At 40.9% G+C, this 25,853-nt stretch overlaps 1 protein-coding gene across 1 annotated transcript; it reads left to right on the forward strand.

The window, feature by feature from the left end:
- Positions 1 to 25,539, forward strand: DCLK3 (doublecortin like kinase 3). Its single transcript, XM_050892169.1, has 5 exons — positions 1 to 70; positions 13,817 to 15,699; positions 23,238 to 23,370; positions 24,297 to 24,464; positions 25,343 to 25,539. Exons 1-5 carry the CDS (start codon positions 1 to 3, stop codon positions 25,537 to 25,539), a joined length of 2,451 nt encoding a protein of 816 aa, XP_050748126.1.
- Positions 25,540 to 25,853: the final 314 nt, after the last annotated feature.

Here is a 25,853-nt window from a genome sequence, read left to right on the forward strand (position 1 = left end):
ATGCCGGCCGCCGCGCCGCCCCCGCTCCACCCCGCGGCGGGCTCCTGCTGCCCCTACGGCCACTGCGCGGGTGAGTGCCCCCTTCCCTCGACGACCCCTTCCCGGGGGGCAGCCCCGCGCCACACCGCCGGCCCCCCCCTGCCCGGCAGGTCGCCTGTTGCGGGGGGGTCATTTTGGGAGGAGGGGGGCGAGCTGGGGGCGCCGCGCTCCGGCTCCGGGGGGGGCGTGAGGCGGCTCCGGTGAAACTTCCTCCCCGGGTCCTTGCGTGTCTGTGGGGTTGCGGTGAGCGGGGGGAGCTTTCGGTGGCGTTTGGGCTTGAAATGGGGGCTTGAGAGGCATGGAGGAAGGAGCGATTCCCGCTTGGCGGTGGGATTGAGGCGAGGGCTTTGGGAGGGAAGGAAGGCTTTTAAAAAAAGGGGTCCCCGAAGGTGCGAAGTTGGGGTGGTTATTCCACCGCGCTCCTTCAATTATTTGTGGTTTTGATTGAAGAGAAGCGCTCCCCCCCCCCAGTTTTGTATCGTAGTGGAAACTGATGAAGCGGATTCGTTGCACAGCCTTTGGGAAGCGGAGCAAGAGGCTACTACTACACGGAGAGCAAGTCTCTGCTGCTTCCCACAGGGGTGCAGGGTGGGGGTCAGGCTATCTGTGCTCCTTTCCCAGGCTGAGAGACCACCTCAGCAGCTGTGCGAGATACAAGAGCAGGCTTTGAAGTCTGAGTGTGAAGTCGGTGTTTACTATTCCAAAAGGCACGCACAGTGTCGTCTGTACTGCAATAAAAATTGAAGATTAGAAGTAACTCGCACTCTTAATAGTCAGTGTGAGTGTAGTTCACTTGGAATGAATGCCCGTGGGCTGCTCAGAGAGCACTGATGCTCTGCAAAACAGTAAATAGCATGCGATGTAAAGATTTTAAGCTGTTGCACAACTGTGTGTTAAAACACACTTAAGGGTGGTGAATTTTCCCTCACCTAGGAAATTACTACAGTTGGAGCTACGTGGGTTACAGGCACAGGCTCAAAGGGTGGGGAGGGCTGTTGTGTCAGATGGGGATGCTGTGACATGTGGTAGCCAGACCTCTCTGGGGAAGGATGCCGGTTGTGCCCTTGTATCCCCTGACTTATGTAGTTATATCGGTTATGTTTGCTCCTATTTAATAACAGAACAGATATTTATAGGAAAACTATTCTGTAACTTTTCACTGTGCAGCATTTTTTTCTGCCTTCCTCAGGTGACATTTAGTACATGGTGTCAGCAGGACTGGACAGGCCACTGGTTTGAGCTAATGGAACAGTCTTCAGGTTGTGAGACGCTATGTTTGGAAACAACCCCATAAACTGAAACTTTTGCTACACCGGGTACCAAAAGGTTTCCTTTTTTAAAAACAAACAAACAAACCCCTCACAACAGTATAACAAAATTCTGACTTCTTCCTCTGCGCATTTAGATTGCAACCTGTATTGTGTGAGGGTATAATCTAAGAGTTTATCACCCACCTGATAGTTCATCATGCATGCTTTTGCTACTAGCTTTATACAGAAATGAAAATGTACGTATATGCATATTTGCATGCAAGTTTGTCTTCCCACCTCCTTGTCTCCTTTTTCTTTAGCCCCTCTTTCTCCTCTTGACGCTTCTTGTGTTTTTTATATGGTCTAAATGCAGTTTTGACTCTTTGAAATGTTGAGAACCAGCAGAGTCCCAAAACAGTCAGCAAGTGAAACCAAGCTTACAAAACATATTACAGCTACTTTATGTAGTAGAAGTGCAGTTATTATAGCAACTCTGTCATGCTCTTCTCAAGAGGTGGCTGCATTTTATATCTCAGGAAGCCGACCTGCAGCTTTCTGGATAAAACTGATCCTGCTGAGTTAGAGTCTCTTTCTTGTAGTGTAATGGGCGTGGATCTCCTGAAATGGCATGACTCTTTCCATGCCAATTTTTGTAGGGTGTTAGGACACATCAGCTGAGAGCTAGCTTCTGGTAAATCTCCATCTGTGGTTCATTAACCTGAATTGGTTAATTGGACTTAAACTGTCAGCAAAGGTAGGATAACTTGGTTTTAATTCAAGATATTGGCGGCTGTTCAAGCCTCTGAATTTGAGCTGTGCTAAAGTTACCTTGTCTTCACTGGTTTTTTTTATACTCAAGTTAATTACCTTGGGCATACTAACCCGAGTTTTGAATGTATCTTTATCTGGTAGTGTCACTACATACTTTGTATCTGTCTGCACTGCTGCTTTTTCTAGTCGTGTTCTGCAGAGCTTCACAATTTTGGCATCTGCGGGACTTTCAGCATGTGGTGACTAAGGGAAGTTGTGTGGGATTCATTTCCCTGTTTCTAAGATTACTTAGCTTAGTTTGTTTTCTGCAGAAACATCTATAGTTTTGTAGAAATCAGGGAAGCTGGTGGTCCTTCCTTGTTTTCCAGCAGCTCTAGGGCGAATTGAGTTGGTTTCTGTCACTGCTTTTCCTCTTTTCCTTTGACTTGATGATTCCTAAACATTTAACAACATTTGAAATCAGCGTTATATAGATTTTCTTGTAAATATAATTAGCATCAGAACATTATGGTGACTTTAGCAGCCTCAGTTAGATCTGATTCAGATCTCACTGAAGGTAATGTGAATCTTTTAATTAGCTTCAGTGTAACTTGGATCAGAGCTGAAAATGTAGTAGTTGAAAGAGGTGAATGTGACACTTCTCTTCTTGACAGTATACTATTTTCCAGGTTTTTCTCATTTTCAGGGTATGGGGTCTGGCCTTTTGGAGTGTTCACCAGATACTGGAAACAATGAAAAAAGGAGGGGGAGCTACTGCCTCTGTTGGTTCTTATGTAAATTTGGAGTTTTGGTAATGCTTGCAAATTGTTCATCTTGTCTAGCAGTAGTTTGCCTTCACTGCAAATGAAAGTCAGGCATATTTACCATCTTCCCTCTGTTGCTAGTATAGTTTACTCAGTCTAATTATTGTAAGAATGCAAAACAATTACTTGTGTCATATATTCTTAGAAGAAGCTCTCAATAATCATTCTGAAAACACCATGTCCTACTCAATCAGTATTGCTAGCCTGCTCATATACTCCAGTTTTTTAGTTTTCTTGTCACCCCAAATAATGTAGTTAATGGAAATGCTGGGAAATGTCTGGTGGTGTGAAAATCCTGATCTTTCTGCTTGTCATCATGCTTTTAAGTCTAATTAGTACTGGCTTAGAGTTTTCCTTGAGAAACCCATTTTCTTTTATAAGTTCTGCAAAACAATTTATTTTGCAATGTTGACTTTAATATATAAGTCTCTTCTGAAAAAATGGTTCTGTAATAATGGGGTTGGGAATTCTACATTTATATGCAAGTTAACCTCTCTGAAATGTGCTAAATTTCCACAGAAAAATTTTGGGTAATTGCCCCTTTTGCAAACCAGATGGAGAATCGGACTCTGGCTGGGTCTTTCCTTTACTTATGCAACAAGGTTATTGGTAATAAAGGATCTGAAAGCCTAATTAAACTCTCAGTGACACCTCTGCAAGCTCTCTTATTTTCACTGGGTTTGCTCAGTTGCAACCGATTAGTCATCAAGTTGAGATTTAGGAAGCAATGCAAATAAAATCTCCCACAAGAAGAAACAGAATCCTGCTTCTTTGACTGAGGCAACGTTGGCTAACAGGATTAAAAAGCAGTGAAAGCTTACTTTGTGATGAAACATGAATAATTAATTTGAAATATATGGTAGTTCAGGAGTCAAGAGCATCAACGTGAAAGTGAAACTCCCTGTACACTGAGCCTTGAGAAACACACGGAGGGCTTTGCCAGATGGATGCTGGCAAATATCGCAGTTGTGTAAGATGTTTTTGTTTCCCTCTGTCAGTTCTGTCCTTCTCCTGAAAGATTCTTGATGGAAGGTCCTGGACTGCAGAGCTCACTTCCCTGGTTACTGGGGCAGACCCTAAAGCTGTCAAACTGCAGAAAGCAGCCATGGCTGTTCCCAATAAAACGCACAGCCTGTCATTTTTGAAAGAATGAAATAAATGAGCAGTTTCATAATATTCTTTTTTTGGTTTTATGCAGGGTAACAACTTAAACTGAGCCTCACACCTCCAAAGGCACTGATTCATTTCACGTGCAGTCTTACATTTCACTTGGTCTTTACAGATTATGCATCTGTATACTTCTTTAAAAGACTTTATGCTTGCTTTTTAATTTGCTACCCTTAAAATGTCAGAAAGAAGATAATGAAAGTGGGGTTCTGCTCTAAAAAAAAAAAAGAGTAAAAATGATGACACTTGTGACTCATTACCAGACTACATGAAATCTTCACCTTCATCTGCTGCTCTGGGTGTGATTCAGCTCAGTTTAACACTAACACATGGCAATAGCCATCTGTGTTTGCTGTAAATATTTTATTTTTTAATTACAAATGGCTTGATTTAGAAAATCTTAAACCGTATAGCGGGGTGGCTGTGGGCCTGCAGGGGAAGGAGGTGAGCACCTGGGAAGGTAATTTTTGCCCAACCACTGTTGCCAGGTTGGAAAAGGGAGCGTAACACAGAGAGCAAACCAGGCTGCCCTGAAGCAGTCTGCACTCTGCTGCTCCATCCTAGGAGGGAGCTGGACAGGAGAGGGCCAGGGCAGGCTGCAAAGGGGCTCTGAACATTTAGCAAAGGAGGGGGGGGGGGGGGGGGGCGCGGCGGGAAGAGGCAAGGAAAACCCTGAGTTTATCTTCTTTGAGGAGAAAGAAGGAAAGGTGGCTGCTAAATGTCATTTATCCGTTATGGTTCTTGTACAGTAAATACGGTCACGTGTTGTTGCATGCTGAGCATCCTACATGCATTTCACTGCAGGATGGCACCTGCGGTGGGGCTGGGGGTGACAAGGAGGCACCATCCATCCTCAGAATGGAGAAATCCAGAGCTCGTCTAGCCATAGCGAGGGATCCAATGTGGGTATCCTTCAGGCTCCCTCCCTCTGCTGAAGTCCAGCCAGCTGCAAGGTTTTCCACCCAGGCTGTCCCTCCAGAGAGTCCTTCCTTAGGAACTCCTTTGCTACAACATCTGCCTGCTTTTTAGCTGCTCTGGTATTCTTTGTCCTCTAGGATCTCCCATAAACTCAGAGGTCTATGTCCCAAAACTGGCAGTGAAAAGGGAGTGAGAGAAATGGTCAGGGACAAGGGAGTAGAGTCCCTTCTTCTTTCTTTCTAGAGTGAAAGACTGGGGAAGAATGAGAATGGGCGTTTATGGGACTGAAAGATTTGAAGATCTCTAGTTTCCAGAGATCTCTAATTTCCATTCCATCCATGACATAATGGATATTTATTTTCTTCTTAAAATAGAAAGCTTTTGTTCTTAAAATAAATGTTAAATGTTGAAGAGATGGTGTGTGATGCAAAGTTTTGAAGTCTTCTTGCCTGCCCTTATGAGGCAGTGGTATAAGGTGTGCGTCTCCCATACTCTTGCACTCTAGGAGTAGCCACTAAGGACATTTTCTTTCCTCATAGCTGATGCTTTGGCACTCACTTAATGGGACCAGACATATTTGGCCGGGAGAAACTTTAGTTCTGTTGGTGATGTGTGGGACAGAAGGAACCCAACTTGACACACAGCTGAGTTTGCAGGGCTGACAGTTAAAGGAAAAATAATACTGCATGCAAATTTAAGCATGCTTGATGTGAAATTGTGAAAGATAATGAACTTGGAAACCCATCATACTAATTTTATAGGATCTTTTAGGGCTAAAACTGTATATTTATGAGATAGAGATGTTATTCTGCTTTGTTTTTCTTTTTGTAGATGAGCCCAAATTAAATTTTTTTCGATGAACTTAGAATACTGCCTGAGCTGCTGAGTGATTTTAGTTTTCTACAAATTGGGTTAGACTGGGTCAGTGATTGATCTCCATTACACTAGTGCAAATTGGACATGGATGTGCTGGCATGAGTATGACTGGAGATGCCCACTAGGGTAGCAGAAATGATGTTATAGAAATCAAACTGATTCCCTTCCCCCCCCACCCCCCTTGTGACAGTATTAAAACTGTTCTTGAAAGATTCCAGCTGATAAATGATATTGTAATAATGAACATGGTTTTGTTTTCCTTCTACACCAGTAGCTAATGCAGATTAGAATTCATGCAAATACCATGATGAGTTACTTTTTTATGTAATTGGATAAAATACACTTTGGTCTTCTAAAAATACTTATTGTACTTATTTTATTTGGTTCAGTAAACCATGGTTATAATACCATATGATTTACAGTAATATTTTATTGCATAGTATATTTTATAACTGCCTTACCATCAAATGTATTCTGAACACATACGATTTGTTCAATGTATTTGTTCAATGCATTAAAAAAATGTATTTCTACGAGGCCAGGTACTTATAACCTAACATTATTCAGGTTACAAAGTCAAGCCTTTATGACCATTGATTAGCAGTGCTGTCCCCCCAGCACATGTTCCTGTGCATTAAGATATAAACATTAATTACACTATCAGATGCTGCTTTTTTTCCCCCAGGGTCTCTGACTCCATCAGTGCATATGATGGACAAAGCTTACCTAATGAACATCATCTTACTGTTTACCCTGGCTGTTCGTGCCTTTCACTGCATGCTTTTTGAACCCTGCTGTTAATACAGGCTTATTAACTTGTGGGCTTTTCTGTCATGGTTATTGCTACAGCAACAAACATGGATTAGCATCTCTGTGATACCTGTAAAGAGAGGGCATGAACTGTGTTCAGTGGGAGTCAAGGTGCAAAAAATATAGTCAAAAGTACTTTAATCTGGGGAAGAATGCAGGTCCTGAGATGCCCAGGTCCTGAATTTTGGGATGAGTTAGCATTATCTGTGTGTTGTGTTGCATTACCTTGTGTCTGAAGTACCTCTTCCAGTATATTCTCTTGCAGCTGTGAGCACTGAGCAGGTTTGCAGATCAGGTCTCAGGATATTGTTTTGGCCACCAGAATGTAATCCTCTCTGAGAAATCTAGATTAAGTAAGTTGATTGCTTTGAAACTCTATGGAATTGGTTGAGAGAAAATCCAGTTCTTCAGGGCTGCACTGCCTTACGCAGAGAAACTATTCTTCCTGTATTCTGTCACTACACACTTTTCAGCTCTTCTAATTACATATTTTTTTACAGCACAGTCCTGATTCCCATTTATCTGTAAGAGAGGATGCACTGTACCCTGGCATAGACACAGGGAAAACTCTTGGCACTTCTAAACTATCTTGTATGCAAGGAGGAAGTGAATTCAAGTCATGCTGACAACTTTAATTTTGTCCTGTCTTAATGATGAACTTGGCAATGTTCTCTTAATGTAGTCACCTGTTTGTGTGCATGTAGTTTTTCCTGTTCTTTAAAATAAAAAAAAAAAAAAAATCAAGGTGAACTAATATGGTAAGTGACAACAAAAGCAGGTAGATGTCCTTTATGAAGAACTGCAAAGGAGCAGACCATGTGAGGACAGTTCTGTTGCTAGCTCCCAATCCCGTCCCTTTGCCTAAGTTCAGCATCCAACCTGACTTCCCGACGTGCTCTTATTCTCACCCTCACTTTTTACTGCTTCCCTGTTACAGTCTCCATCTGCTTCCACTGTGTCAGCAAAGTTCATAGAAATTGCTATCAGCCAGTGTCAAAGTTCATAGGAATTGCTGTCAGACTGTGTCTAACTATGGCCATATTTGCTCCATTCCCTGCAGTCTGTCCCAGTCCCTCTTATAACTTCTTTTCTCTTATCTTCCCAGTCCAATTCTTCACTACGTTTCCTTTTTCAGTTTCAGTGTCTGGCCCTGCTACACACGGCTGGCTTCTGGGCAGTGATACCAGAAAAGCAATGCCCCTTCCAGTTCCTTCTCCTATTCCCAGCCCTCCTCTTCTCTCCCTGCAAGTTCCAGCTCCCTCTCCCAGCTTCTACTGCATTGTGCCTCTCCTGGAATTTCCCCAATCAACTTCCATTTTTAATCCCTTTGCCATACCCTGTTTTGTAAGAAATTTCTAATCCTGTTTCTTTGTTGGACCAATTTGTCTTCCATAACACATTGGAGGACGGAGTGACCCCCTTCTCCCTAGTCCTGTTTGTCTGTCTCAGTACATGTTTGTCTATAGTCTTAGTTTCCTTTGGTAGCAAAATCCCTGTGCTCCATGTTTTCTTCCAGTCTCCCTTCTGACAAGCCATTTCCAGTCTCCTCAGTTTCCCTTATTGACTCTCAGTCTCCATGTGAGAAGCCCAGCCACCTTTACTCAGTCCCAAACTTTTGATTCAACTGCTCAACTTCCACTTTTTCTTATTAACGTTACTGTCTCGGCCTGATAGCTGGTGGGATTTTTGAAAGCAGCCAGACACTGACCTGCCACCGAAATAGTTTACATAATACCTCTGAATGCCCCATTTTCAGATCTTCCTTTCTGTCGTGATCTGCTCTGTCTGCTTTTGTCTGAATTAAACAGCTTCTACACAGAGGAGCACCATGGGTTGCCAAGAGGATGGAGAGACAAACTGTCTTCTCAGTTCTGGTGCTTGACCTTCCTCTAGCAGTTACTAAAGTAGCTATTACAGGGGAAAAGACATTTTTGAAGCTTGGTTTGAAGCATGCTGAGGTCCTCAAGGTCCACCATACCTCTGAGCTGTGTGAGCCTTTGGAGCTTGCTCAGGCTGGAACTAGTAGGGACTGTCCTGCTATGTTTGACACTGTCTCGATCCAGTCCTTATGAAATTTGACTTTCTTTTTCTACTTGGGATCTTACCTGGACAAAACTGACACAGTGTGACTGCCTTTTGTTGCTGAGTCCTGACTCAAAATCTCTGCCCTAAAATGCTGTAAAGCATGGCAGGGAGGCAAGGATGAGCAGGAGGGAAGGAAAGAGAGGGTGCTACAGCTATGGCTCTTCAGAGAAAAATTCACCAGTAGTGTTTCCAACAGTAGGGCTGTAAATAATGCCCATGTAAAATTTACTTGCTGTAAAAGGATGCCTGTGATCATATTTTGTTTCCATGTAACTAATTTAGTACATTGAGACTTGTCATACTACTACTTCAGTCTTGGGCACTAACAGTGTGCACTAGCCCTGAAAGTTGCAACATTTAATAATTTACAGCAAGAAGGGGAGATCAAGATGGCATACTTCTAGAGTACTCAGATTGCATCCTGGAGCCGGCTGCTGATGTACACTGGTAACCTGTGTGAACTACATACTTGGCTGCTCTGAGACAAAGGCCAGAGACATTTTTCACCCTCAAGTACTTTAAGATACTTGTTGATACTTTGACATAAATTAAATGTTTTGGGTTCCAATTAAGATTAATTTTTTTTCCCTATGGTCTTTGTTTTGCATGCCCTCAGCAGGAATTGCTGGGGCTTAAGGAAAAACCAGACATTTTTAGTGCTGTTCTTCCCCTTCCCATTTGAAACAGTATTTTGTTTATGCTATATTGGGACCAATATATCAAAACAACTCCCAGATACACAATTTCTGACATGTGCAACTTTACTTGCATAAAGAATGCTGCTAACGTTTTGGGGAGATTTCACGGTTGCTTTTGTAAGTGGAGGTTTTCATATTGTTCCAAGGCCCTCTAAAGAAATTGCAGGGCTTAAATAACACGATCTTATTCACAGAAAGCAATGCCATAACTAGATCCTATTTCCATGTTGCCTTCTGTTTTAAATTGTGTTGTAATACTCCTTGTAAAAATTTAATTCCACTGCAACCTGTGACTTGATAGCAGAATTAGCTGCTGGGTAAACCATTCAGTTAATTACTGAAACTGTGATCTCAAGCAGGAGAGCCAAGAAGGAATGCAAGATCAGTGGAAATATTTTAATTAATGAACAAAAACTTATAGAGTAGTCAAGGGAAGGGATAAGTTTTGAAGGACAAATGGCAGCAATACATTTTTAATTGCAAGAATAGGTGACCTCTGGCAAACCCCATTACTCTGCTGTTGTAGGAGGTGTAGCCAGGCAATTCCTTAAGATATAGATTGATTGAAGCTCTGTATACCCACCTTATTCGGAGCTTAAGTCTTCTGAATTAACTTTATTTTACTCCAGGTCCAGAGTATGAGCTAAAACCCTACAAGGAAAGGTCTTCTAGAGGAATTTTTGTGGTTTCCCACCATGCCTTCCCCCCCCCCTCGGTGGGACTGACTATCACGAATGGTTTGTGAATTGGCTTTTAAAGATGAACCACAGAAGCTGTGCTCCCTGCGGCAACCATTTTCTCTCCAGGGAGCACCTGTGCTCTGGTCAGTAGGTGCTAAACTTCTTGTTCCTGCTGCCTGTTCAAGCCCCCAAATCCCTGTTTGTCCCATCCTCCCTGCTTCTCTAGGGACTTGGTGTGATCATTTACCCTACAAGACCACCATGTCTTCATCATCTGGAGCTCTGCATTGCTCTGCGAGTCCCAGTTTTCTTTCTTCTGTGCCCACGTGCGCAGCTTAGGTGGCACGCATGGTGCCCTTGACCAGACGTGCTGCCTTACCCCTGTGCTTCCACAGCAACAGTCCTCAGCAGCCTCCTTGGCCATGCTGCTCCCCTACAGTTTTCTGCTTTCTTAATCTTTTGCGTCATCCTATATATTGATACTTGGTGATACACAAGCATATATAGATAGATGTGTATATGGATAAAAATAGACAGATGCATGCATCCATCCATATTAACACTTATAAGAAATATGTATATTTGATAACCATTAGCTCTCAGTAAGACAGTAAAAGAAAAAACACATTTCATTCTCTGATGTATAATTTGCCAGTACTCAGACTCATTGAAGTGTGTTTCTGATCCCACCTCCCTCTTCCTCCCTCTCCCACTTGTATATAAATATGGAAACAAGATTTTGAAGCAATATAAATTGTAGCTATAGGATTTGTGTATGTGTGTGACCTTTGAAGGCTTTCTACAAATGCTTGTTACTGCTTTAAGTGTGTGCACTTTCCTGACAGATTGAGGCTTGTTTCATGTGCATCAGTTAAAATAAATATAGCATAACTGGAAAATAACAGAGATTATGACTGAAATAGTTGTAACAGGCAATTGAAATTAATTTTTTATTTTATGTAATATATAGTCATTGTGACCACCACTTTGACAAAATTTGACACTTCTCCTTTTCTCAGAAAACATTAGGAGATTCCTTTATGCATTGATTTAAGCATTCATGTAACTTCCTTTTTCATCTTAGAAAAATATGCAATATTATTCTTATTCCTAAAATGATTATATATTAACTTGTGGCTTGTGTCAAACTGTTTTTGGCTAGGAATTAAGCCAGTTTAAAAAGCACAAAAACACATTCCTGGGTCGCTCTTAATAATTACATAAAACTGCTCTTATTCCATTAGTTATAGAATTAAAAAATAAACTTGGCTTCTGTTTTTAAAGCCTAGCTGATTTAGTGAAGAAAGGAAACGTAATTGATGTTTGGGTAATTGAAACAATCAACAGTGCAGCCAGGCACTTAAAATGAATGGTTTATAGACCATTGGTCTGTAATGGTTTATAAACCACTAAACCTGGTTTATAGAAAGGTATGATAATAGCAGCATAGCTGGGAGAAACATAATCTGTGGGAAAAGTCATTATTAGTGCAGCATTGCTTTTATGTTGTACCAAGATTATAAGCAGTAAAAATGTCACGCGCTGTTCCCATAAGCAAGATAATGCTTTGATGACAGTGGGTACGCAAGAATCTGGAAATGTTGATTAAATTCAGAGCTTTGGCAGTTCCTGGTAACCAACATGTTCTGGAGTTGAATTAGATTTCAGAGAACTATTACTACATCTGAATTTTTTTTTTTTCCCCTCATTCACAGTAGGCTTTATTCTGGGTGGAATGTAAATATCTGATTGCTGAAAAATCACTAGCACATATGTAGTCATCTTTTGATAACAAGAGATCATCCTTAAAAAGCAGAATGAAGACAGAAATAACTTGTACAACCACCAAGCATTAGTCACACATAGCTCTTATATAATGCTTACGTCTTCAATCAACGTGCTGCAGCTGGGCTTCTTTGTAATATTTATTTGGAGAAGAAGTATCTATCTCATTTGACAGAGGAAGAAAATGAAGCCAAGAGTTAAGGGATGTGCTGAGGGGCACGCAGCGCTTAGCTGGTGAGAGTATTACAACTAAGAAGTGTCCATCATCATACATCGAACAAAGCCAACAGCAGAGTGGAGGTCTGTAGCAGTATCTCCTTGTGTGCTTTCCCCACGCAACCCCTGGTCTTTTGGATACACTATTTTTGAGGCAAAGCGAGTGAATGCTGCAGCACTTGTAGTTTTCCCTTTTGTTTGTTGTTCTAGGTGAGGAGGCGTATTTCCTCTTCACTCTATTATGCCTTGATGAAAAGAACAAATAAAAATACATAGCTAGAAATACTGAAAATGGCTTTTCAGCAGTTGAAAACCAAAACGTAGTAGGCTTAAGCTTGCCAGAACTCTTGAACATGTGTGCTAACCCTAGCACCAAGAGGAACACTCATGTGCACGGATTTTCCTTTGTGGATTTGCCCGCTGCACTGTGACTACGTAATCATAGTAATGTATGAAAATAGGTGGGATTCTCTGGGAGATAAGTCATTTGTGTATGGGAGTTTCCTTGTAATGGTTCAGTAATCATTCTGGCTGCTTTCTTTTGGCTTGGTCCTGTTAGTTCATACATATTGAATGCTTGTTTCCAACTGAACTGCAAGACTATTAAATGGAGTTGGAAGCACTCTGTGATCTCATTCTGAAAGTTATTTCTTGAGGCTGAAAAGAATTGCATTGTAATCAACTTTTAATCTTCGTAAGTACAAGAAATCAGAGTACTTTAAGGGGATATTTTTATTCTTAGCTTATTGTTGTGTTTATAGACAGTGAATTATGTTATATCTTGGTTTGTCCATAACCACGTGTTATGTTTTCAGTTCTTCCTTTTCAGAATTACACATAACAAATGGTGCTGTTTTCTTTGGTTGGTGTTCTAAGATGAAATATCAGAGGGAAAATTGTTAATGTCCCTAGATGATATAAAGGACTTTGTGTGATTTTACATAATTTTTAGAGTAAGAAAGTCAAACCAAAATATTGGAAAACCAGGACTCCAATTATCAAACAAAACTAAGATGGCCTTTCTTTAAGGGAAAAAATTAAATTACATTGCTATTAAATGTACTATAAAATTGCTGTAAAAGTGTAGCAAAAGTAATGCTTTTTAAAGAGAATCTCATTTACTTAATTTGTTATAGAAGTCTAGAAACTACATGAACAGTCCAGGGAAAGTGAAGAGGAGATAATTATTTATAAGAATATAAGGTTGCACACACATAGCCATCTGGTAGCAATTTTAAAACAGAATAATTAGTTTCTTTTACTTCATGCAATGTAATTGTGGAACTTGTTGCCACAGGGTTTACAGAGGCCAAAACTGTAATTGGGTTCGGAAAGGAATTGAATGAGTTCATGGTAGGTAGATTCATAAGAGAATGCTAAACAATCTGGATGCAATCCTGACACAAGTAACCCCATTTTCTTGAGGATTTCTGGAAGACGGGAGGATTTAGGAGAAGGATCTATTTGTTTCCAATATTATTATTTTTTAATAGCATTTCTCTGTCACAAAGTGCGTTTACATTTTCTCACAAACGTGAAAATATTTGTATTTGGATGTATGTGGAGTTACTCCTTAGTGGCAGTTAAAGTTCTTTATAAGCATTGAATGCACCTACCCTTACTCTCTGAGGTCACATACACTGGTATGTAGAAAACTATTACTCAGAAAGACCTCATGATGCAAAATGAATAATATGCCTGCTCTTTGTTTGCTTTAGGACACCGAGGCTTGTTTGACCATTCGTTACACAATGCAAGCTCAAAAGTGAAAGAGAGGAAACTACAAGGGACTTGTCCTCCTGTTGGTCGTGGAAACTATGGAAAACCATGTTTGAATGAAAGCAGTCATAGGTCCCCATTTTTTAATCCCCGTAATGGTTTTCACACGATACATTCAGAGCACAGTCCTGTGAAGCCAAGGATTATTACAGTGGTGAAACCCAGTGGACGGACACTCAGAAGGATAACCTTGCTTCTGAACAGGAGATCGGTCCAGACCTTTGAACAGCTGATGGCTGACATTTCAGAAGCTCTGGGATTTCCACGCTGGAAGAATGACCGTGTGAGAAAGCTTTACAATCTGAGAGGCAGAGAAATCCGAAGTCTTTCTGACTTCTTTGGGGAAGGTGATGCATTCATAGCTATGGGGAGGGAGCCCCTAACTTTGAAGAACCTGGAAGTGGTATTACAAGAACTTTATCCTGAAAATCCTTATGCTGCCAGTGCTGCCATTCAGCAGAACGAGGAGCAGTCCCAAAAACTGACAAGCAGGCTGTATGACAAAGCTTCGAAAGTGGACAGTGGCTTTGATGAGACAGAAATTACCAAGAACTGCAGTGAAGGCATGTCTCCCAAACTGGTAGCTGGACATGAAGGAAAAAGTCAAGCCAAGACAAAGCAAGAGGAAAAAATGAGAACCAAAAAAAAGTGGACCAGAGAGAGCTGGGGTGGTGAGCAAGGAGTGAAGCCTTCTAGAAAAACCCGAGAAAGCGAGAGGTACCTTAACCACGAGAGGAGTCCTGAGGAGGGATTAGAAGAGAGTTCAGAGGAGGTGGTGAGGTGTGAGAAGTGTGAACGGGAAAGGCAGGCCAGACAAAAGTTACAAAGGGAAAGGCAGGCCTCATTTGAGAACAGAAACCTGAACACAGGCGCATGTCAGAGGTACCATGTAGAAAGAAATGCAAAAATCAGGAATTGCCGAAAATCTTCAGAAACTTGTCTGGAAGGTGAGGAAGTTGGTTGGAAAGATAATGGCTGTAGGAGGACGTGGAAGCCCTTACGTAGGAATGTTAATGAAGGGCTGGAGAAGCAAAAAAGGAGCATTGAGAAGGAAAGGGATGTGGAGAAACATGAAAACCATGGGAAGGAAGTAGTAAAAATCAAGAAGAATGCTGTAGAAGGGCTGCAGCTAACTCATGAAGTGAAGGAGGAGAATGGAAGTAGCTGCATAATGAACCAAAGTGGTTGGCTAAAGAAAGACAGTCCAAGGGATGCTGAGAAACCATCTAAAACACATAAGGAGGGCAGAGAGGGCCAAAGGGCTAAAGAGGAGGGTGCCAGAAGAGAGGGGAATATCACGCGTAGAGAGAGTGATGTGACGCGACGAGAAAAAACAGGGGAGCGCAGAGTGAATAAAGAAGAAAACAAGGCTCAGGGATTGGAAAACACAAGCCGGAGGCATGCCATTAAAAACAGAACTGATGTGGAAAAACACTATGAGATTGGCAGAACTATTGGGGATGGGAACTTTGCAGTGGTGAAGGAATGTCGCCACTGTGACTCCAATCAGATCTATGCCATGAAAATTGTTGATAAATCCAAGCTGAAGGGGAAAGAAGACATGATGGAAAGTGAAATTCTGATCATTAGGAGTCTCTCTCATCCCAATATAGTAAGCTTAATTGAAGTGTATGAGACAGAAGCTGAGATCTACCTAATCCTAGAGTATGTCCCAGGAGGGGACTTATTTGATGCAATCATAGAAAGTGTGAAGTTCACGGAGCATGATGCTGCTGTCATGATCACTGACCTGTGTGAAGCACTGGTTTATATTCACAGCAAGAACATTGTCCACAGGGACCTCAAACCAGAGAATCTTTTGGTAAGTATTGGCAAACACATTGCATATGTGCAGGAGTTGAATTTATTTTCCTTTTAGTTATGGATCTTTGAATATTTTTAAGCAAATACTGTGCACAGATAATGTGCTGTGGCAGGACTGTTTGGAAAAATGGGTACAATTTTGAAGTGAAATTACCGTTACAGTTTACTTCATGTAGATAGGCTGTGCATTGCAGATAGCAGTGCTTGCAGATGGAAATTCAAATAAAAATGACCTGGCTTTCAGGGGTAGTGAGCATTTGTATTTTTCTGGAAGTCAGGCCTGTTACTTAGCATCTGACTTCTAGGTATGCAAGGGTGAATTTTTTTACATGAAGCATGCACTGAATCATAAGGCATCTTCCTTGCAGACCAAAATTTATTAAAATTGCTAATTGAGGTTATTTATTTGGTGGACTTTTTGTCCACTGCAGTCACACATCCTGCAGACCGCTGTGCTAGTCCTCTACTGTAGTGATTTCTATCTTGTGACAATTTATTTTCTTAGGAGCAAAAGTATGATGCAGTTGATTGAAATAATCTGACAGTAAAATGTGAGTGTTTTGGTGAAATACAGCACTAAAGTCAGCTCAAATACTAACTTCATGCCAAAGAGAAAAATTATTCTTTCCATCACATTTCAGAGGCTACATTCCTTGCATCCAGCACTGAAGTCAGTAGAGTTACTCGCATGTGTGAATATGCATAGAAATGTTTGCAGTATTGACACTTGACAAGGCACCCATTGTAGAACAGTAACAGTAAGCAACTGTCCCTTGCTAATTGTCTGTTACACTCTTGTACTAGGGTTCCAAATTTCCTGATAGATACCAAATATTTGCCAGTCTCTAACAAATCAGATTTGATCTGCTGGTGGAAGATCATAGTTAGCCAGAAAAAAAGATAATAGATGATTTAGTCCTATGTGCCATTTAGTTCTTTAAGGGCATTAATTGTGGGAAGAAATCAGTGTGAATTTCTGGAGAAAAGCAGCAGTGTAGCCTGTAGGACATGCAGAGGTTGAACAAGGTTGGACCTGAATGGTTTGCTCCCAAACCTTTTGACTAACTAATAGCATCTATATTAGGTCTTGCTATGCATCCTGCTTAGTGTGATGAAAATCCTTGATATGTAGTCTGTGTGTAAATAAAAGATGGTGAGGGCAAGTGGCTGGTTTGCAGGAAGAAGTAGGCTTGTAGGCCCTGCCTTCATGCCTCGTTTTGCCATTGGAACAAAGTTTCACTTAGAACTGCAGGGCTTTTTCCAGAAGCTGATTTTCCATTATAAACCAGGCTCTGCTCCTTCCTATTTGCTGAAAATAAGCTAGTGCATGTGAAACACCTGAGACCAGATGCTTCATTTCCCTCTATAATATGTAATCAGCACAGTGATGCAGGTAAGCAAAGAGAGGCAAGATACAGGTCCGTTCTGGTTGTTTTCACGTCGTTCACAGCACTGCAAAACAGAGATTGCTGGGCAGTGGCAAAGTTGTGTAGCACTGAAATAATCACATCGCCCATTCTGACAGTCAGAAAATATTTTTCAAGGACAGACTGGCCCCCAGCCTGTAGGTATTGTCATATGAGAACAGTGTTACCCAAACACTATGGGAAAGAAAATTGTACCTGTTCCAGTTTCACCTTGCTGCTAATTGGCCGTGAAAACCTGTATTAGATATCATTTACATAAAGCATCCTTTTGAAAAGTTAGTTTGTTCAACAAGCCAAATGAGTTTATAAGCTCTTGATAGTGTTGGATAGCTCACGTGCTATCTAATAAGCATACCTATAAATACAGTCCATTTGAGCAAGATTCTGCCTCTTCTGACTTTTTAATGTGTTGCCTCTGACTCCTCAGAGTGACTGGAGCAGTAGCAGTGGAGTAGGAAGGAGAGCTGTCACTAATCTTAATGTCAGCCAGTGCTGAAAAATAACAAACAGTATTGAAGCAAATTTCATGGGTTCATCTGCTGTTGGTGGGTCAGGGGCTGGGGGCAGCCTTCTGGAGAGGAAACACAGTGGTGGAAGTGCTGGCATCCTGCAGGGATGTCCTTGGTTGTGGGATACCTCTTGCTTCACTTCAGATTCCTACACTGTGGATGTTTAAGTCTGAATTAGTCTCCCTAGACTTTCTTTGTACACAGAGGACAGAAATCGGTATGTACTTTTAGGCTGTTGACTTGTTTGTCCTACTTTGGGGTCTTCTTTTAGTCAGGTGAATCTGGTCCGTTCTTTTTCTTGTCAACGATTTTTGCTAACCCTTTCCAGCAAATGGGAAATGGAAGAGAAAAGATCCTTGGTCTGTTTTGCTAAGGCAATGCGTTTGTCTGCTGTAAACCTGCTTTGTGTGAGAATCTAATCCTAATGACTTTTGAACGTACTGGCTAATTTCCATCAGAGTTGACAGTGCAGCAGCAAACTGGGGAAAAAAATATTTCCATAAGTTTCATGAAAATAAGCAGCTGGGGAAAGAAGGAAAACTGTTTCTGTCCCTACAGAGGAAAAGGTGGAAATACAGTTTGATGTCTAGTGAATTGTAAAATTCTTGACACGGGAGAGAGTTGGAAACCTGGTTTAATTATTAGTTCACTGCACTACTGTTCCTCTTATGGAACTGTCCTCTAGTTATGAACCTCTGTAACCGTCCACCATCATCCTTTCTTGTTTTCCCCCCTCCCTTTTTCACTGCTGTGTCTGCCCACAATGATCAGACTCCTTGCAGCGTAGCTGTGAGGCAGAAGGGTGGTGACTTGCGCTACAAAAACAAAATCTGTCTGACAGCTGGTGTGAAGACAGCTGCTCTGACTCCCTCCCATCTGCTAACAGAATCACCTCATTTAGCACTAGGTGTTCAGCAAGAAAACCTTTTGCTACCGAGGATGAGCAATGTGGTGTGTTTGGTTCCACAAAAGAAGCCAGTCACTTCTTTAGTGCTACCTGGAGGAGCAGAATTTGCTGGCAAGGTTTTTAGCTAATGGACTGTTTAATTCTACAGGTGCTGGTATTTTTTGACTTGTGAGTGAGAAATTAATTTCAAAGTGTAGTGGTGTTTTTCTAGGTTATAGCTGTAAAAGACACACAGTCACCTCCTTGACCCCTTTCAGGGGGAAGAGGAAGGGTTGTATTTGTGATTGTATACTCATCTCCTTGTACACTTCTCAAACATACTAATGTGGTAATTTTTTAACACTCAGCTTCATCAATAATATAAGTGTTATAGCTTTTTATGCGTTTGAGCTTTTTTCCTTCCTCCTCCCCTTTTTCTCTCTCTCAAGTTTTCATATATGCATGAGAACTTCAAGTATAGCCTTCCTTTAACTTTGCTTTTGTGACACTATTTACATACACACAAGGCACTGTCAGAGGTTTCCGAGTGCATTTGAATTAAAATCCTGTTTAACCAGTTACCTGTCAAGAGCTTTCAGTATGATAAACCTACATGGGGAATTTTCTGTAAGATTTTTCATAGAAATTCTTCTAGCTGGCAGCAAGGGATGTCTGAAACTCAAATATGTAAGCAGTACTTTTTCTTTAGCTCTATCTATTTCTAATATACAAAACATCCCATGGGCTAGCTTGCTTTCATGATGTTTATAAGAAGAATCTGTGCTACCATATATATGTGCATACAGAGAAATATTAATGCTATAAATCATCATCTTAAACACTCTGATGGATTTCACAAGGTAGATATGAAAACAAACAAGAGCATGAAGTACTCGGAGTCATCAACAGACAGGAGAAAAGGAAAAGATCAATTTATCCCTTCGTTGAAGATGAACTTGGCTTTGTATTAGTGTATTATAATCTGGATGTATGGCTGGGATAGCTAGAAATCCTTAGGCAATATTCTAATATCCTGCTATGGCATCTATATTTGAGAGAGTGGTGAGCAATTCTGACTGCCTTTAGTCCAAGACTACCAGATACTGGCTTCCCTTGCCGTTGAAGGACATAAGTAGTTATATGGCCTAGATTTGCTGTCTATAGAAAGTGTACTGAATACTGGTCTTCCTTATCTCAATTAACTCTATAGGCAGGTAAGACAAGGCAACATTTTTAAATGGACTTTTGGAACCATTCTTTGTAGTCTTGAATGCAGAAACAGTAACAGCTGTCTTTTAGGTGTCACAGTAAGGCTAGTATGTTCATTTAATGTTACCATTTTTGCTTTGTTCTTACCATTTCACAGAGCACATACTGTAGATGTCAGAGGCTAGATTTCTCTTGAGCAGGTTGTACATTTCTGTGATACTGCTATGAGTAAGTATTCTGGCCTCAGGAAGGAATAAAAGCAACCTGAGAAGATTTTGTTTCTACAGTGAAGCATATTTGCACGCTCAAGGTGATGCCAAGGGACAGAAAGGTAGACTGGAGAGTACAAAGTTGGGGATGAAGGGAATGCTCGCTCTGCCCAAGCTGACTTTGACTTGTTCTGAGCATAGTGTTAGTGAAGATGCTGAGGAGTTCTGGGCTGAGGTTTTCAGGCGTGCTGACAGGTTACATGCTGTCTTTGAAATGATTATCACAAAGCTGTGAAAATATACCCACGGTGCATGCTGTTCCTACCTGTGCGGTTTTTAAGTAAAATGAAAGCTCAATGGTTTTGTCCTGGAAGAACAGATGGTGCAGTGTTGCCACCTTGTGCTGTGATAAGAGATTAGGAGTCTGGCATCCTGATAAAAGAAAAAGTACAACAGTGTATTTTACAAAGCAAGACATTTCCTGCTGATTTTGGGATTGGGATTAAGACCAGTGTGTTCTCTACCCTCCCCAACCCCTTGCTGGTTTCTAAAAATTTATATGAACATTTCAGTATTATTTGTCTTAGTACAGTAGCATGCAGGGTATTAGTTGAAATTCCACGTGACATAATTTTTTTATATAATTTTAAAAGCTTTATTTATACAATAGGAAAATATATTAATGCTTATATTTTCGTAGTACATATAAAATTGTGCATTTCAATTGTGAGTTTTTGTAGCATTCTACCACTGTTACCCCTATTGTTAGAATATAAATCCTGTGGATAGATGCTACTCTAGAAAGTAACTTTTACCTTTGTAATTTATTTTTCATTTTTGTCAGCTGTTGTGTCCACAGTGCATCATAGCAAAAAATCATCATGAAGTTGGCTAATGTAATAGAGAAAGTGGCTATGGCAGTTTAGCTTTCTCCTGCAGAAGTTTTGACTGCATGGTTGTAGTAAACTTTATTTTCAGTTTCATACTGAAAAATATTTTTTCTTAGAAAACCAGAAAAAAAACCAAAATGTTTTACTTAATCAAAACTAGAACAGTGCTTATATTTTCTATAAAGAAAATTAAAAGGGATTAGTAGGCTATAATGTATTAATTTGTAATGTAATATTTTTCTTAAAAAAAAAAAAGGAAAAACCCCAAAACCTTTTGCTTAATCAAAATTGGATGAGTGCTTACAGTTTCTGTAAGGATGATAAATGGAGGTTAGTCAGCTGTAATGTAGGAGAGCAACTTTTGTCCCATATGTGCCCTTAGTTGTCTTGTAATAGAGACTACCTTGAATTTTTGGCTTTCTCAAGCACTGTCTGATGGCAAAGTGTGAGTTGTTAAAGCATGGAGTATACCTGTCGCATTATACTCCAGTTCGTCCATTCAAAAGCGGAGTCCAGATTTCCTTGGCTTTCTTGTAGACATTTTAGCTGCTGATCTGTTCCCCATAGTTCCAGAGACAGACCATTTTTCATTTAAAGCAAATTTATGACTTTTTTTACCTCTTAAAGAATATTTGAATATCAGTCACCAGTATTAAGAATACTGATGTGTTTAATTATACTGCTGCATTCTTCATGACTTGGCCTTTGAATATAGAATCATAGAATAGTTTAGGTTGGAAGGGACCTTTAAAGGTCATCTAGTCCAACCCCCCTGCAATAAGCAGGGACATCTTCAACTAGATCAGGTTGCTCAGAGCCGCATCCAACCTGACCTTGAACGTTTCCAGGGATGGGGCATCTACCACCTCTCTGGGCAATGTGTTCCAGTGTTTCACCACTCTCATCGTAAAAAAATTCTTCCTTCTATCTAGTCTGAATCTACCCTCCTTTAGTTTAAAACAATTACTCCTTGTCCTATCACTACAGACCCTACTAAAAAGTCTGTCCCCATCTTTCTTATAAGCCCCCTTTAAGTATTGAAAGGCCGCAATAAGGTTTCCCCAGAGCCTTCTCTTCTCCAGGCTGAACAACCGCAACTCTCTCAGCCTGTCTTCACAGGAGAGGTTCTCCAGCCCTCCGATCATCTTCGTGGCCCTCCTCTGGACTCGCTCCAACAGGTCCATGTCCTTCTTATGTTGGGGTCCCCAGAGCTGAACGCAGTACTCCAGGTGGGGTCTCACCAGAGCAGAGCAGAGGGGGAGAGTCACCTCCCTCAACCTGCTGGCCATGCTCCTTTTTATGCAGCCCAGGATACAGTTGGCTTTCTGGGTTGTGAGTGTACATTGCCGGCTCATGTCAAGCTTTTCATCCGCCAGTACCCCCAAGTCCTTCTCTGCAGGGCTGCTCTCAATCCTTTCATGCCCCAGCCTGTATTGATACCAGGGGTTGCCCCAACCCAGGTGCAGGACCTTGCACTTGGCCTTGTTGAACCTCATGAGGTTCACATGGGCCCACCTCTTGAGCTTGTCCAAGTCCCTCTGAATGGCATCCCATCCCTCAGGTGTGTCAACCGCACCACTCAGCTTAGTGTCATCTGCAAACTTGCTGAGGGTGCATTTGATCCCACTGTCTATGTCACTGACATATTTTGTTTCTTAAAATAATGTTTCATTAACTGCATTACAAATTAATGCTAAAGACCCATACATACAAAATTAGAATGGGAAGAAGTGTTTTGATTACTTTCCAGGTGGATGTAGGAGATGGGGACTGCTGAAAAGACCCATTTAGTAGGACATTCTGCATGGATCCGTTTCTCCAACTCTTACTATGTGATGACTGTGACTCATTTATTTTCAGGGCAGCAGGTAGAGTAGCAGAGTAATTTGCAAAGAAAGTAAAGCTTTTGTTTGTTTGTTTTGGGTTTGGTTTTTTTTGTTAGACCTGTATGATGAAGATATGCTTTTCAAGTGACACTGTAAAGTCAGTAGCTTACCTGGGAATATCGCATTTAAGTATAAAGACACCCACAACATTCTTTGCTTTCCCAGGGGAAAAGAAGAGTTTACTTTCCCAAGAGGAAATAGTAACAACATTTAATTGACTCTTGGTTATTTTTTGTCTTCCTCCGTTTCATTTTTGGAAATTACAATGTGCTAGAGTCTGTCGAGCAAAGTTTTCTTTTTCCATTATTGCTTGTCCTCTGAAATATATGCGCCTCCTCTTAGTATATGGGGGTAAAAACACTTTCTGAATGCTGTTTATCAAAATACTGTTTCCATTTCATGTTGCTTTACTTGAAGGCACTATTATTAGAACTTCCTACTTATTATTAACTACTTCCTTTATCTTTTGCTGTCTTAAAATGCATCTGGACTAAATACATGTATTTTCCATTGAGTATAGGTTCAGCATAATGCAGATAAATCTACTACACTGAAACTAGCAGATTTTGGCCTTGCAAAGCAGGTTACAAAACCCATATTTACTGTGTGTGGAACACCAACGTATGTTGCCCCTGAAATACTTGCTGAGAAGGGTGAGTATGTATTTATAATTTGTTGTAAATCATACAATTACTCTGAACTTTCTAATCATGGAAATATTCCAGAATGTTTCAACCTACTGATGTGTCTTTACAGGGTAGGAGGTTGGCTAGCAGTGTAATCTGTGAAAGGGAAGGAAACCTTTTAGCTTTTGACAAACACAAGCGTGACATCAGTCATGTTTGCATTATTAATGTCTATGGTAATATAACACTGATCTCCAAGCAGACAAGCCCCTAAAGTATCATAGATGGTAATTGGTGAAGTGGGGAAATGAGCAAAAGTTCATGTTGCAACCTGAGGGTAGTCAGCTGTGTTTCATGACTGTAACCCAAACAATTTTCCAAGGCCCCTAATGATGCAAAAACGTTGTGAACATGTATGTTAAACTTATGTAAGAAGCCAAAACATGTTTTGCATTAGAAGAAATTTTGGAGATTTCATATCCAAAAAGATTCAGACCTGGAAAGGAGTCCATTTTGTTGATGACTCAAGCAAAGCTATTTCTGGTTTTTGTTCTGTGGAGCTGGGTTGCACATCTCCAATTATATCCAGTTTCAATGGAAACTTGGCACTCTCTTAGTGCTTTTTCAAAGGGAATCTGAGGAGGACTATTTTAGAAATATATGCTGTGTTTTCTCAATTAGTCTCCAATTGACACTGGCCTTGTGAGGCAGTGTTTGTGAAACATGTTGAAGAAGAGAGGCACTTTGTGAGAGCTGTAGTTATTAACAGGCAGAGCAGCTCAGCTTGTAAGCGTGGTGTACCAGCCACTTATTCTTCTGCTGACCTCATCTTTTTGAGAAACTGAGCAGAGCTGCTGTGTTTCTTGGAAAACAGAATGAAAAACAAACAGTTCCCTACCAGTTGTGAGTTTTCTTTCTAAAACAGGACTTTTGGTTTGTCTTTTCTTCCTTAGGCTATGGGCTTGAAGTAGATATGTGGGCAGCTGGTGTGATCCTTTACATTCTGCTCTGCGGTTTTCCCCCTTTTCGCAGTCAGGAACGTGATCAAGAAGAGCTGTTTCAGATCATACAGCTGGGTCACTACGAGTTCCTTTCCCCATACTGGGACAATATTTCTGCAGGTAAGATTCAGCATGTATAGCAGATCTGAGAAGTGACAGACTTCTTCCCTTGAGTGGGAGGAACTCCCTTTTGTTCAGGACAATGAGCTCAATGAACTTCGGAGTGTTTTACAGGTCTCTCTTGTGTGATTCTGTGTTTGCTTTAAATGTGAATTTAGTCCTCTGGTTGTATCAATGGCTGTGAATCTGAATAGTGGGTCTGATTGATTTAATTGATTGCTCCCTTTCTGAGGCAAAGGCAAGGTTTTCCTCACCTTGCTTGTATGAATTGTCTCTGTAGAAAAAGGTACCAAAATAATCTCCAGGTTTATGTTAGATTGTAAAGATGTACACAAAAATCTCAAAAGCTGAGAATGAAATCCTTGCTCTGCAAAACACAGTGTGGACTTTCTGTTGAGATCAATGGGGTCTGCACACAGTATTTTTTTCCTTCTCACAGGCTAGTACAGTGTCTTCTGTGCACTCTTCAAAATCAGAAACCCTAAACCCCCTCTCTCCCTGTAGTCTTTTAAAGAACATGCTCAACAGCATTCTACGACTTTTATGCTCCTTGAGGGATGAGATACCCAATGCTAATTCCTGTGAATCTGAACACCTAGCCTGATGCCTTCAGCATGCTTTCAAGATTAAATTCCCTTCACTTTCTCCTCCCTTTCTGAAGGGGAGAACAGTATCAGTAAAAGATATGCTGGAGACTTAATGTCTCCTGTCACTAGTTCTAAATTCAGTTGTTAGAATATCTCCTGGGGATAGTCCCAAAAGTCATTATGGTAAAACTAGTAAGAAAAAATAAGAAGGATGTTTTGTGTAGGTCTAACTGTCAGTATCATCAAGTCACTGTTCTTTTCCCCTCTCTCCTTTTCTTTCTTTTATAATAGCAGCAAAAGACCTCATAACCAGGCTGTTGATAGTGGATCCCCAGAAGCGCTACACAGCACGACAAGTACTTCAGCATCCTTGGATCAGAACAGCTGGAAAAACTAACAGCAGAAATTTGCAGAGGGAAGTGACAATAAATATTGAGCGTCATTTCCGGGCCCAGCGCCGAAAGGAAGTTGTAGATGAGGACACATGAAATCTCTTCAAGCTCGTTTAGTCTTCTTTTTATTGATTGACAAATTATTTATGTTTTCTTTTCTAAATGAATTGGGCCTTTAGTGTATAGCTGTTGCTGGCCATTACCGTACCTTTTTTTTTGATTCTGGGATTCTGAAGAAGGACAGAGATCAAATTCACATCCACTTCCCTCTGATGTTACTTAGGAGGCTCTCTGTTGACAGCAGTGGGAACTAGATATTTCCTGGAGGGTATCTCTTATTTTTCTTTAAATACTGATTTGGGCTTTTACATTATATATATCTTCTAGATGACAAATATTTGCTTCTGTGG

The sequence above is a fragment of the Gymnogyps californianus genome, chromosome 2 (assembly GCF_018139145.2).
Source record: "Gymnogyps californianus isolate 813 chromosome 2, ASM1813914v2, whole genome shotgun sequence".
In the NCBI taxonomy this organism is placed as follows: Eukaryota; Metazoa; Chordata; class Aves; order Accipitriformes; family Cathartidae; genus Gymnogyps; species Gymnogyps californianus.

Excerpts from the sequence above, each read along its gene's own strand:
- DCLK3 (XM_050892169.1), top strand. The coding sequence starts at position 1 with ATGCCGGCCGCCGCGCCGCCCCCGCTCCACCCCGCGGCGGGCTCCTGC. Across the intron at positions 71-13,816 it reads CCCCTACGGCCACTGCGCGG|GACACCGAGGCTTGTTTGAC; the intron begins GTGAGTGCCCCC and ends TGTTTGCTTTAG. Across the intron at positions 23,371-24,296 it reads TGAAATACTTGCTGAGAAGG|GCTATGGGCTTGAAGTAGAT; the intron begins GTGAGTATGTAT and ends TTTCTTCCTTAG.